The sequence below is a fragment of the Lepisosteus platostomus genome, chromosome 13 (assembly GCF_059453375.1).
Source record: "Lepisosteus platostomus isolate fLepPlt1 chromosome 13, fLepPlt1.hap1, whole genome shotgun sequence".
NCBI classification, from domain to species: domain Eukaryota; kingdom Metazoa; phylum Chordata; class Actinopteri; order Semionotiformes; family Lepisosteidae; genus Lepisosteus; species Lepisosteus platostomus.
In genome coordinates this window covers 43,371,223-43,385,967 of record NC_142623.1, presented here as the reverse complement: position 1 = coordinate 43,385,967, position 14,745 = coordinate 43,371,223, and the positions used below count along the sequence as shown (strand labels likewise).

General features: G+C 39.9%; 1 protein-coding gene across 3 annotated transcripts in view; it reads left to right on the top strand.

The window, feature by feature from the left end:
* sgcd (sarcoglycan, delta (dystrophin-associated glycoprotein)) overlaps window positions 1-14,745 on the top strand; it is a 177,612-nt gene that overhangs the window by 150,513 nt on the left and 12,354 nt on the right. For all 3 annotated transcript variants that reach the window (XM_088604813.1, XM_088604814.1, XM_088604815.1), the window contains one exon: window positions 4,305-4,377. In XM_088604813.1, the coding sequence (XP_088460939.1) occupies window positions 4,305-4,377 (73 nt within the window). The remainder of the gene's footprint in view (window positions 1-4,304; window positions 4,378-14,745) is intronic.

Here is a 14,745-nt window from a genome sequence, read left to right as displayed (position 1 = left end):
CATACTGTAACGCGTGTGAAGGCCATAAACGATATTAATTTTGGAACATAAACATACAGTATATGGCTGGTCTTGGTACTTTAAAAAAAAAATCCACACCAGTATTCCATTTCTCCCTAAACATTTTAAGCATCGAAGTCTTTAACTAAAGAGATACCGGAGTCAACAAGCATACTTTTAGAATTTGATTAAAAGGGAATATAATATGGAATCGTGTATCTAATGAAATTAATAACGATATAATTATATTCATGTACCGCAACACAAGAATAGTACACGCTGTACATTGTCTGTCGATAATGAGAGGTTAAGCTCCCCCTGGCGGTTTTACAAGGTGATGCCGGATACTTTCCGGCATGACGTCAATTGACGCGATTAACCGCGTGATACTGCGTGATACTGCGTGATACCGCGACACGCCCACCGGGGTATGCTGCAAAATACCCCACCCATTTTGAATGGCTGCATCTGTATACAGTCTTTGTCCCACAATTGAAAAGGTTTGGGAATTATTTATTTTTATTTATTTTTTTCCGTCTTTTGCTGCGTGCCATCCAACCAGATCACTTTGGCAAGACAGCTTGGGCAGGCAGGGAGAAATCATTTTTAAAGAATCTGCAGATATTGGCTGTTACAGGAGCACAGTACTGTGATTTAAACAGTCTCGCTCAAACACGGGATCACCTGGTACAGCCTTTACAGGTGAGATCTTGTTCATATGCTCTCTGTGCCCGGAAACCTCATTTCCTGACTGTCTAGGGAAAGTGGCTTAAGAACCATATAGGCATTGCTAAGCTGCATAATTATTGACTAATCAGCCTTGCCTTTTGTGTGCATTACTGTAGGCTGGGGAGAAAGACTAGCTTCCTGAAGCAGCGTGAAGTCGCCCCCTCAAACAAGCTGATACCCAGACAGGGTAGAGATGTTCACATCTTGAGTACAGTTACCACGCGCGCTGTTATGACTCCCCTAGCATAACCACTAGGGCAGTGGCACAAGCAGTTTGCTGATCGGCATTTTATTCTGTTTAGATATCCCCCATCTCTGAACAAAGCCATTAAGTGAATCTTCAAGACGCTCCACAATGCTTGTGATATACCCAGCCGTACGCTTCATAAATCTCTGATTGATCAGCAGGAATCAGAGGGTCAGAGAGAGGACTACATAATGGAAACACATTGATAAAATCATTTCTGAAGGGCATTAAGTGGAACTTAAAGTAAAACTAAAATGGCTTTATGGATTTTTCACTCGATCTGTTTATGAACATTTATTGCTTGTACATTGCAGAATGTGGCAGGGATGCACCCCCTGTTTTCACAGACGAAAAGATGAAAAACAAATAAATACTAATTATTTTCAATGCATAGACGACGTGTCAATAAATATGAGATGCTGATGGCGGCCGTATTGATTAAGTACTCCACATGTACAGTAAGTTCATTAGGGTGTGTATGCTGCCATATGAGATGCTACAGATACAGTAGAGGCATAGTTACTGTATACTACCTCCAAGTGATGAAGCAGCAACAGTATTAATGAAAGGTTTAATCCTCTGTTCAAATGTAAATTGCTTTCATGTGTAATGGACAGTCATTAGCCCTGATGCACAGAAAGTTTTAGCATAGTTTCTACAGGGGAGAAAGTCCTGCTTGTACAGTAGTTTTTTCTGCTTCAGTCTGTACTTTTGGGGTTTTTTTCCCCCAGCTGATCTGGACATCTTAATGACTTCAAAATGGACCAAAGTCACCAGCCATCATTCTGCCATTAGGCCATCATTCCATCATCTTTAGGTATACGATCTGAGCCATTACAGCCCACCCGGCCCTGTTCGGACCTTGCAATTCAAGGGGCAAGACAGACTCTTTTCAAATGCGTCCTTCCTGCCATTCCCCGTGTCCATTCAGAGACACACCAGCAGTGCAGCTCCAGGACCCTGGCTGTGAGCAGTGAATTAATATACACGGGTGGGCACGGGTGTACAGCTCGATCACTGCATGCACACAGACTGGATATTTCCTAAATGCTCTTCTTTAAGACATACAGTACTTAAGACCTACAGGATGATCCAGACACACTTTTACTTTTTAGTTATTTCTGTTACGCACCAGGGAGGGCGAGGGGATTTTTGTCCAGGATCTGCATCTTTCCCAGCTTGTCGTCATCTGTCCCAAGATGATCTCCCTTTTGGGCTGCCAGTTTGTGCGCTTTCCTTGGACCCTCTGTACTCTGTGTGGGTAGGACCCTCGAGAGGTCTGCCCTAGTACTTGCCACAGAGGTAAATCTGTTTCCATAACAGACCTCATCTTTTTCCTGACAACATGTGGGGCAGTGTGATCTCACCGTGCCTGATGAAAGTCCTATCTCGTGGGGAACACTGTGACAGACCGTTTTCTCGCTGTAAATAAACGCACCGTGTTACGTTGTTACTGTATATTTACAGCCAACGTTTATCTATCCCTTTCCTTTAAAAAAGCTAAATCCACACCTACAGTGCATCTCCCTCAGCACACATATTTACCTGCAGCTGCACTAAGTGTGTGGCGTTGTACCTTCATTGCCATGGCAATGGAGGAGAAGCTGCTGTCCTGGAATATCACTGGCCGTTCGTCTTGTGCCGTGCAGGGGGGAATTGTGTGTGCGGTGCTGTGGGATGGAGTCAGTTATCCCTCCAGACCTCAGATGCTCCGAAACCTGGCAGCAGGGCAGAGTGACAGACCCGGGAGAGAGTCCCTGCGGTGCTCTTCAAAGCCGTCCCACCCCCACACACAGCTGCAGACAGAGCCATTTCTGGCTCTCGCTGCTGCACCAGACAGGCTGCCTGCCACACCTGCCCTGCCGGCTTCAAAGCACGGGCTGAGGGCTTCACGGCTGACAGCATCTTCAGCGCAGCTCATGAAAGGCAGTTTGAGTCATTTCTATGCTGATCTTACAGCGTGAGCTTGTTTTGGGCATTTCTGTCATGCACTTAACACTTTTATTATTTCTGAAAATTACGACTTAATTATTTAGCAGATTATATATATTTCTTCGCTTTTTATTTTTATTCAGTTACTTCCCATCTCTGGAACTCCAGAGTGTTGCTCAATGCTCAACGTGTACATCGTGTACTGTAGTAAACAGGGATTTCCATCTATTTCTCTTTTTATGAAGTCACTTCCTGTCCGTGGAACACAACAATGTACAGTGTGCACCACCAACATAAAATTCAACTGCCCCCTTGTGGCAGTGAGTGACAATGCGCTGAATCAATCAAATTGAATACACATGAGACTCCACTTCATGTTCATATAGTTTATTTTAATGAAAATTAGTATTTTTCTGAAAGAGCTTAGAGCTTCTATTGTATTTAGAAAAGGAAAGGCTAGATTGTTCTTTGTAAATATCACCTGTTCCCTTTCATCTTTTGTGTTTCAGGCGTACAGACAATGCAGGCAATAAAACACTGGGCTTGGTTGTTAAAACCTGTTAATTGTTCAACACAACTGAGCAGTTAGCAATTAACAATATGCTTTCCTCTTGTAAAAGTTAATAGCATCTCTCCCTGCTGAGTCAGGACTCAGTATTGTATTTCAAAATGCAAATACAAGCTTCAATATTGGTTTCTCATTTTTACTAATTTGTATCCAAACCCTACCATCATTAAGTAATGACATGATGTTGCAATAAATAATTTAATTTACTAAAACATGTTCGTAAAGCTGAACTAAACTAAAGGTATTTTCTTGCAAATAGACTCATACCACAAAGAACAGGTGTCAGGCATTTCATCAACAAAATAATTAAATTTAATTGGTAAGTGCTTTGGAAAGCAATTTTGTAACAGCAAAAAAATAAATAAAAAGGAACTCTTTTTCTGGGTTTTCCTCGGAATAATGAACAGGAGTACATTATTTATATTATTGATCGATCCCTGTGAATGATGGGTTTTGTTCTTTTATCTATGATTTTGGTTCATGAACAGTTGAGCATTTTGAGATGTCTAAGGCAGTAAAAGGCAGTCACTGACTTACTGCTTTAGGGACCAAAGTGTGTGGGATAACTCCGACCTGGAGAACTCTGGAGTCCGAGAGGGCTGCTTCAGGTGTTGAAGAACAGTCTGCAAGTTCCATCCAGTCTGGGCTGTGAAATCACAGACTGAAAATTACATCAATGTTTCATGGAATTACTTACTGACTGTAAGAATGTGGTGGACTGGGACCAGTGAGCATTTTCAACTCCTCGGACGAGGTTTGTGTCTCAGACTTTGACTTTGTGTCCCAGAATCCAGTTGACTGACAGCCATAATTTGCTTGTGATTTCAGGTGCTGAAGGCGCCGTATTCAGTAACTCCGTAGAAACCCCTCAAGTCAGAGCAGACCCCTTTAAGGAGCTCAGGTAAGCATTCAGGAGTACTGGCTCTTCCCAGCTTTGCACTCAACAACTTAAACACTAGCACTGCAAATCACAGAATCATTTCAGCCCTTTGCAGCAAATCCCCAAATCTTTTCCAGATTCCCCAGAAGGTACCCAGTAATAGTACTTGACGAAACAGTGAAATATTTAAGCTGTTGAAATGAACATGAAATGTGTTCAGTAGTTATGGCTTTAACATGTTATGGATATAGTTCCTTAGGTGCTTTTTATCATCCTTCTGGAGTGGTGCTCCATGTTTCCTTCTGGAGGACGCTGTGGGTTCAAAGGGTCATATTAATAGTTCAGATCTCAGTACACACTACAATTTTCCCTTGGAAACTGCCATTCAGTGGTGCAAGGAGTGCATCCCTTGCTATATGTGATGTGCTGTTATATTTCTGGGGACTATAAAGCACTATATAAAAGCAATTTGTTATTATGGAATAAAAACTTTGAATGATCTTTGACATACCCAAACTTTTATAATCCCAAAATCTGTATCTGAATTTGAAAAAGTATGGTATCTATTGGAATGAACCCTAATTTTCATATAGGACTGTGGAGTTCTGGATATTGACATGAAGCACAGCTGCTCAACAGACTTTTACCAAAGGGTTTCTTTAAAATGCTACATGTCTTTATACTGGACAGGAAAGTTTAATTTGGTTTACAGACTTTTAAATCAAATGCTGATTCCAGCTCCTGACACAGATGATTGCGTTTCATTAGAAACAATGCTCAAACAGCTGCAAAATGATTAAAAAACAGCTTTAAAAGCATTTTTTTTGGATGCATGAGCTTTTGAGATACAATGCCTGTAATAGGTTTGGCATGTTTCTTGGAGAATAACAAACTGTTTTTTCTGACTTTTTGCACACATCTTTGCAGCTAACCTGCAGCAAAGTTCTGAGGTTCCCAGGTTTCATGTTGCAGGTAGAAATGGTTTGAGGTGCATGAAGGAGGTAGTGATAACTGTGTTATTCCTCTTAGGTAATTTGCAGGGAATCCCGGGACACGAGTTCATGATATTGTACATCCGAAATGATAACAGAAATAAAAAGTATTTTATTAGCTGAAAGGTTAAGACAGAGGCCAGTCCAGAACGTTCCTGGTGCTACCAAATATATGAAGGACTTTTTGCACTGAAACTTTTGCACCCTAACCCCAAACCAGTCTTCAAGCAAGATCGCCTTCAGCTGAGGTTGTGATGGGTTTTGAAATGCACATTCTGCTGTTTATCGAGCGGCAATGTGGGGATTATTCTGCTTTGGCAACATGCCGGAGGTCTGTCTCCTGCTCCTCAAGGTGAACACACATTTCTGGCCGCTGAGAGAGCCTTTTCTATTTACTGGGTACTCCTCATATCTTAGAGAAGCTTCTCGACTTTCTTTGGGGATGTGATGGCATCTCTTGATCAAAACATTTTGCAGAATCATTCTTTCCCATACTTCCCCTCAGGCATTATCCTTGCATAATATTCAAGATCAGAAAGAACATTTCTGTTTATTTTAAGGAGTAACTACAAGCACGTTTTAATTCTGGGAGTAAAAGAAGTACAATAGCCTGTCTGACAAAATAACAAGGTTATGCACAGTGTGGCATAGACTAAAGCAACATTGAAAACATTCCCTGCTAATTGTCCCTGATTTAAATCTGGGACAAGTTAGTCAACCATGTTGCTGAAGCCAATACCTTGAAATCTTTCAAGGAACAGCCGGATGACATCTCGGGATCAGAGACCCTTAATCCAAAACTGAGAGTTGTGCAGCTGCTGAGTTGAGAGCACTGCCGTGGCAGTGGAGTCATGTAAGAAAGCAAAGAAATTAGTACACTTCTTTGCAAGAGAAATGTTTGGCACATTCGAATTGTACTGCAGGTTTGGAAGCTTGCAAATCTTCTCCTTCAAAATATGTATTTTGAAACAGACAACCGCAAGCTGAAGTTAAATCTTCTTCATGTGATTCCAGGCTAATAAGATTGATGCCTGTTTTCTTGGCATCGGCTTCCCTGTACAGGCTCTCCCTTTGCTGATCGATGCCCAGATGCTCATCAAAATCTAATTAAAGTGGATTCTCATTAACTAAAACAAACATGTGAAGTACAATGCCAATACCAGAGAGAAAGGGTGCTGGCAACGAGATTATACTTACATGGTAGGCAATGCAAACTGAGGCTGAAATAATGAACAGTAAATACTGTGAATGGATTGGCTACCATACTGAATTTTCCATACTGAATCGAAAGACCAGAGACTGCAAAACTGTGTCTTACAGACTCCCGTGACGACACATGAAAAATAAGTGATGGGTCCACAACATAGACAACATAGATGAGGAACGCTAAGTGATTCTTTTCAAGACACGGGAAGAAATAGAAATCTACCAGGAGAGGATATCAATGAATTAATGGAACAACATTTTAATAAAAACTATTGTGCCATTTAAGGTGACAAAGCTTTCCTGTGTCCTGAATCCAGATTGGACGCAGGAATGCCCCTTGTGCTCACACTATTGCTTTTACAATTTGATCCAGTATTAAAAGAGAAGCAATAACAAGAATGCATGCACCTATCAATGAGCAAGTGCTCCTTTGTGAATTTCTTGCACATCCTCGAGGTAAGAGCAGCAGAGCTTTGCAGTATTCAATCAGAAGTGACTCGTTGGTGTGTTTTCTTGTTCTGCTCCTTGCTGGGGTCTGTAGGTGTTCTATGGAGCTCAGGTTCTGTATATTGCCAGTGTAATGGTAAACATAAGAATTCTTCATTTCTTCAGCCAGATCCCTTTCATCTACTTTGGACAGAGATTCCTGGTGTATTTAGCAAGAAAGGCGCTTTTTGTATATCCCTGGAGAAAACATACTGAATAGTAAGAATATTAATGATAATAACAACTGATATTTGTCCCCTGCGTCTGATTTTTAGGGCATCAAGAGATGCATATCTTTTGAACTGCACAGCGGTCCCTTGGGAAGGACAAGGCATTCATTTTTAATGAAGGAGCCTGCAGTTCCTCTGGTTGTAGGAATGAGCAGTGATCTTGCAGCCAAAATGGTGGTGGAGAGGGAGAAATGATCTGCAAGATTCGATTTACTCTAGTTACCAGGGACAGGAATTTCAATTCAGTCGTTGTGCACGTCCGTGGACAAAGGATTTGCATGTGTTGAACATGTGTTTCTCAGATGTGCACTACTTTTCAAATTTCCTAATAAAACCTTCTAAATAAAATTCTTAAACACAAACATAATTTGTTTAATATACGTCAGTTAAGAGTAGACAATAGTAAACCCATACATGAGCAAAATACATACAGCAGAGAGGTACCAGATTCGTTGAAGGTGTTTTCTGACCAGTGATGCATCTCTCCAGTCCCCAGAGGTCCTGCACGTCTTACAGAGCACATTTCAATTTAGCAGACGTCTTGCCAAAATAAGTTGTTTGATGAATTAAGAGAATTAAGATCAGAGGTTAAATGGGCGGCCAGAGTATCTGGTTGATGTGTTCTTCTTTTCACTCCAAACCTCTGCAGTCATCACTCTAACAGAGACGTGGTGTGCATTACAGTGGGGAGCAGACTACGTGTTGCACATACTGTACTATACAGTAGGTCCTTAGAAATATCCACACCTCAGAATGCAAAGGTTGCAACATACATGTGTGTGTGTTTTACCAGCACAAGTAGGCAGAGCATGGATGATGTTACCCAGTTAGACATAAAAGGGTTTGTTTTTTTTCTGAAATTATTTTTGTCACTGTTCACTAATGCAACTTGGGCATATAGACTGCAGGGTTTATGCAGAATTGGATATGTATTTAAAAATGTTCAGACTGGTTTTTAAATGTGACAGTCTATTGATTAAATAATTTCAGACCAAGGAATCATTTTGCAAAGTGTGACAAGCAGTAACTGTCCTTGATTACCTAAACTAGAACTATGCACTCCCAATTAGTGATAAATGGAGCCTCCGAAAACACTGGTAACTGAAGCAAAGATCGGCTAGTGCTTAGCTGGGATGCGACTTTGGATCACAATGAATCAGATGAAGCAAACTGCCCACCAAGGGCAAATTGCAAACCTGAGAGATGATTGTGGCTGGCACATGCCAAAATCAACTGGAATGTGAAAGTAACCTGAGAAGAGGTACAGTAATTAAAGTAACAAAGGTGGATCCAGTTAAAAGGTAGTAAGACACTTTCCCCGTTTGTCTGAGTCTGAGGGCTGAGGGACAGGCACTAAACCAACAACGGGAAATGTAAGAACAAAAAAGTAGCATGTTATAATGGTGACATGCAAAATTCAAAACAGCTGGAAAAATGTTATATACTACAGAACTTAAGATGCAGTATATAAAACACTACTTATCTGTGTGTATTTACTTCATGTTTGTCTTTTCTGACTTACTGTATAGTGGAAAAGAAAAAGCAGAAAAACTGTAGGACTGGAACAGCATGTTGGCTGAAAGCTGCTTTTTACTGTTCTCAGCCTCACTGACAGAGGGGAATGTCTGGATCATTGATTTCTGTTCCTCCAGTCAGATGAGCTCAATGATCACCCGGGCTAATAATTGTTATCAATGAAGTCATACCTCCCTCGCTGGCACTCAAAGAGCAGTGCAAATGAGATACACTGAGCTTAATATCACAAGCAAATTGGTTTTAGATCCCTGCTAGAACATATCTTCTGCGTCCTGAATCTAAACTCAAAACGCACTGCTTAAATCGCTGACATACCCTTTATTGGTTCTTTCATCTTTTCCTCCTGGTTCTGGGGTTCATTTGAAAAGGTGATGGATTGCTACAAAAAGAATAAAAGGGTCTTTGAGTGCGATTAGCTTGCTAAGACATCTAAACTCTGCTGTTACTATTGGACTGTAGGGCAATTCCAGTTCAGTACAGAGTCTTTAATTGTATTGTGAGGATGCTTATAAAAAGTCCCTGCTGCCAGTTCCAGTGAGTTACACATTTTCAAGGAACCACTTTGAATTCAAAATATTTTAAGATGCATATTTCATGGATATAAATATATTAAGAAGACATACATATTTTTAAAATATTATATTTTTTATATTAGTCTTAAACACGTGTCAGAGATCTCAGTCAGTTACTCTTTTCTCATTATCTGTTAATGTACAGATTTTTTTAATACATCCAGAATGGTCTTGTATATACTATAATTTGCTTTCACAAATCATGTAGACATCCACAATGGTAACTTTAAGTGCCCCTTTACAGAAAGTAATTTTCTTTCTAGGGCGGGGAATGTAACCAAGTGAGATATCATTTGGCTGTCTCCAAGTGGAATAAAAACACTCATACTTGAACTTCAGTGGAGCAGGCTATTTTGTCTACAGTATGTTTAAATATCCCCAGATTCAACAGCAACACAGGGTAAATATGCAATGCTGTACCTAACAGTATGACACATTCCTATACACTAAGTGTACCTGTGAAGCATTAGGCAAATCGAAATATTTTGAAGCATGACATGATAGCCCCTGCATCAAACAACTGTAGCGGCTTGAATTTCTCCAGCAAAACCTTCTAGTTAAACACGGTGAGCACTTTTTTTTAAAAACACTTAGGCGCTTAAATCCTCACAGGGATCAAGTGAAGAACCTAAGTGTCTGCAATAAGACTGGCTCTCAGTGTTTTTTGTTTTGCCACCTGTTCTTCATATACTGTACTGTACAGTGAGAGCACATTTTGTAATACGCATATTGGGCTCTGATTTAAAACCACAGGAGTTGTACTTCTGGGCAGACCTCAATACTTCCAAATGCCTGAAACATCTGTGAATCATAGTGTAACCTTAAACTCTCATCTGTATTAATGCATGCACAAAACAGCTAAACCTACAAGAAGTAAGTTGTAGTCAATAATAATAATAATAAAAAACTTTATTTTATATAGCGCCTTTAAAGGTGGCTTCTCAAAGCGCTTTACAGGATGACAATAACAATAAATAAGAAGACTACAACAATAATTAAGAAGATTTCACAAGATAGGACACAATTATAATTACAACAATAACAATAGAGGAGACCGTGGAAGGTGGTATTAAGAAGAGCAGAGGGGTGAAGAATGGAACCAGTTAAGTAAAGGCTTTTCTGAAGAAGAAGGTTTTGAGTCTGGATTTGAAGGAGTTTAGAGAAGGTGACTCTCTAATATCCTTGGGCAAAGAGTTCCAGAGCTTGGGGGCATAGCAGGAGAAGGCCCTGTCGCACATACAATGTAGACGGGCTTGGGGGACAGTAAGGAGGGCAGAATTTGAAGAGCGGAGGTTGCGAGGTGGGGAGTAGGGCGATAAAACCCACAGACATTGTAATGATATTACATACAAGTCCTATTACAAAGCTAATGGGAACAAGCACAAAACCACAAAGCGAACTGAAGGCGGCAGGCTCTAAGTTCTAAGGTTCTTAAGAGCGAGCATTGTAAAAATATTTTAAATCTTTAAACCTTCTGCCCTTGCACAGCCTTCCAAATATCGTTATCGCCCACACAGACAGGTGAACAGAGATTTGTATATCTGTTATCTGGATATAACACATCCCAGAATGAAAACCACATTCTCTATTACTTGGTTTCACACCCTCTTTCAATTGGAAAATGTTATTTGCGCTGTGTACTGGGGTGTTACCCAGTGCCTTTATTTTATCCTGTGTAATCTGTGGCTATGCTACCTGTGTGCTTGAATTCAGAAGCTGCCTGAAGACATTAAATAAATGTCATTGCTATTGTGGGAATGGAAATAGCCCCAGTGGTATTTGCAATGGGGTCATAGCTCTTGCTCAGCCTGAAAATGGCTACAGATTTTCAAGCCAGTTCCCAATCTGATGTTCAGTTATGGCTCTAAATCGGAGCACGCTCGGTGAGTGTGCAAGGAAGCAGTGTCTTCCCTGCCTCGCGGGGACCATCGCAATCACATAAATCCTTATTGCATTCCTTCCACAATCAACACCTGTAACAATTAAGAGAGACATATCTCTTTCCATGAATGCTTTCTGAGATAGGACGCTTATTTTTGTCATTGATTTCTCCTGAATTCATTATGGAGGTAGAATGCTATTTTATAAGCCTTACTGACTGTAATCATTTTGTTGGCAGACTTATTTTAATAAATGTTTTAAAAAAACAGATCACAGTGGAAAGTTCTCCTGCTGTCAGTCAGAATCAACAACAAGGTCTTACTTGTGTCATAAAACACCTTACTGTATAACCAAACAAACACTTATGTGAAGGTGTTAGGTACTGAAGATTAAACTGAGCAGATGAAAATGTATTAGAATGGCATTAGACACAGCTACATTAGTTTGTGTTACCTGAAACACAGAGATAGGGGGTGAAGAAAACATCTAAAATTTTAAACTACATTATATGCAATATACTGTATTATCACAATATAATGCAATGATGTACTCGAAAATACATACAATATGTATATATTTCTAATTTATAAAATTAGCTTTTTCTAAGTCATCTATTAAGACTTAAATAATAAATATTTAAAATAAATAATACCAACAGTACGTAGTATTAACTTTTCAATCACAGTACTATATCTGGAAACACAACACAAAAACTATATTTTATTCATGAGTTACCTCTTGTCATTTTAAGCAGTATTAAAAGCTACTGTATTATGACATTTTTCACATTTGTCTTGGCTAACACTGTGTTAGTACCTATGTTACCTTTTCTCCTTGATAATCTCATCAGAGGGTGTCATTTATCCCTTTATAGAGCTATGGCAAAACAGAATCAATGAAAATAGTACTTATTGTGTTTCTCAAGCTATTTCCAGCTGTCTTTCACCCAGCTGTTTTATATTGCTTGTGCACAGCAGGTAGGGGCTATTGCCATATAAAAGCTGAACACATTTAGGAAGATTCCAAGAACTCGTGACAGAAAGAAATGTTTTTCATTTCTGCAATATGTCCACCTTGTCAGAGACCAGTTTCCAAATTCCACCTCTTCCTTAACAGCGTGTGGAACAATTGACTAGAGCCCTTGTGAAAACAGTTCGTGTCTGATCTGCCACTGAGAAAGGATACAAATCATGTTTCGTTTTATCCTATTGTTCTTCGTGCACACGTGGAGATGAATTTGATTTTTGAAACTGACAGATGGATCTGTTAGGTGCCATTCTGAATTTAAGCTGCAGCACAGACCTGTCTCTGAAAAAAAACCCTCTTCTCCTCCAGGCAAGACAGGCATCTTAAAAACAGACGCTTCTTACTTTTTTAATGACACGCGGCTTCATGTCACACACCGTGCTTTGATAATTGATGTGAAAGATCATTTCCAGGAAAATTATTAAATCTGTTTTAAGCTTAAACTGAAACAATTTTACTCCTTGAGCTTTTTGAAAGGAGTATGGTATTGATAGAACTGGTATGATCATTATTAGCCCTAGCGGTTAGTTTTGCGTTTTGTAGTTCATTTATATTTGTAGGTCAATTTGGAGAAGTAGAAGGATGTATTGATTTTTGTTTTCATGTAGTAAAATGACCAGAAAACAACAAAAATGTAACAAAATATAAAGCATTATATTAAATGTGAATGAATACACGGTCAGTGCTGCTATAACTTGTTTTTCAAGAACGTGAGCTGGACAGATTCACGATTTGTGTTTTATGCCTAGTATGTCGAGCAGGAAATTTCAAAAGCTGGTGGTGAGTGTTAACTATTAATTCTGATGGTTTAAAATGGGTATTTTTGTGTACTTAAGGTTACACTGTTGCATAAAGGGTGCTGAATAACACGATTAAAACTTTATTTTAGTTAAAATAGTTTTAACGTCTTACGAGCCTTTTTCCACCCATTTCCGGAAAAGGAGAAAAAACCCTCACGTCTCCACTGGCCCCTCCCCCGGCCCCACCCATACCCCGCAGGCTCCTCCCCCGGCCCCCTCCCATACCCCGCAGGCCCCTCCCCTTGTCATCATGTTTCTCTTGCCTGTATCTTGTGGCTTGGCGAATTTCAATTTTATTTCTAGCTAATTATTGATACCAATTTGTTAATGTTCTAGCTAAGAATTGTTTAATTTAAGTAAATAGTGCTTTAGCTTACCAGCTCTCCCCAATTCAGATGTTTCCTTAAGGACAAAGGACTAACGTACAGTATGTAGCTACATTATGTCAACAATTTATTTTTGTCTTTATTCACTATACAATTAACACTTAGAGTTAAAATAACACATTATACTTACAATCTAGCAAATATTGGTATCTTCACTGCTATCTGCAGTCCAACTTAATGATTCCCATGAATGCAATTTTCTATAATGTGGAGATCTGTAAAAATCTGCAGAATGTGATTACAGTACCACATTATAGCGTTCATTTTTGAAAATCAAAGCATGTGGTTTTATTCTGCGACAAAGCCCCATTTTTCTCATTTCACATCCTCACAAGCTCACATTTGGCATACAGCATGAGCTAAAAAAGGTTGCATCTGAGAGGAGACAATCTGACTCATGTAGCACATTTGATTACTAGTGGCTACTGTAATTGACTGGAGGATCCCAACCAGCCTCTCTTTAAAGTGTGTTGAGATGTCCAAATGTGTTGCTCAGAAGCAAATTCATTACATTTGGCAGCACACCTGTCTACTTGTCTGTCACCTTCAAAATCATCACATCACATCATTAGCCCTATACAATTTCTTGCATTAGGAATTTGTCTTTTCACATACCCCAGCTTGCTCTCCATGAGACACACAGACAGGAAGAGAAGCTGGGGGTCAGAGCACAGGGTCAGCCATTGTACAGCACCCCTGGAGCCGTTGGGGTTAAGGGCCTTGCTCAGGGGCCCAACAGAGTAGGATTCCTCTGCCGGCCGCGGGATTTGAACCGGCAACCTTCCAGCCACAGGTGCAGATCCTGAGCCACAGAGCCACCGCTCCGCCCTGATTAAAGTCAGTAATCCTGCATCTTCTAGCTCCACATCTGTACAGACCCACCTTACCACACAGGCCTGAGGGCTTCTCCTGTAGTCAACAGGGACTGTAAATGAATAGAGACACATCTTGTTTCAATACTCTTGCACTAATGGGTGTGTGAGGAAGCTGGTGATTGTCTGAGGCATTAGTAAACTCTTGTGAGGGTTTAAGAGCTTTCTTTAAGAAAAGTTTTTTTTTTTTTTTGGTAAAAAAATCATCACGATCCTGCCAGAGAAATCCTGGAGGAGATTTACAAGAGGTAAAAGCTCACAAAATTGAATCGATACATGAATGAGCCCCTAGTAGAGGTGAACATCGCTGAGGCTGATTTAGTTTTTACAGTTTTTTCACTTTCAAATTGAATTTATATTTATGTCATTCCTACATTCCGCAAAATGTCTGTTTTCCTGGCT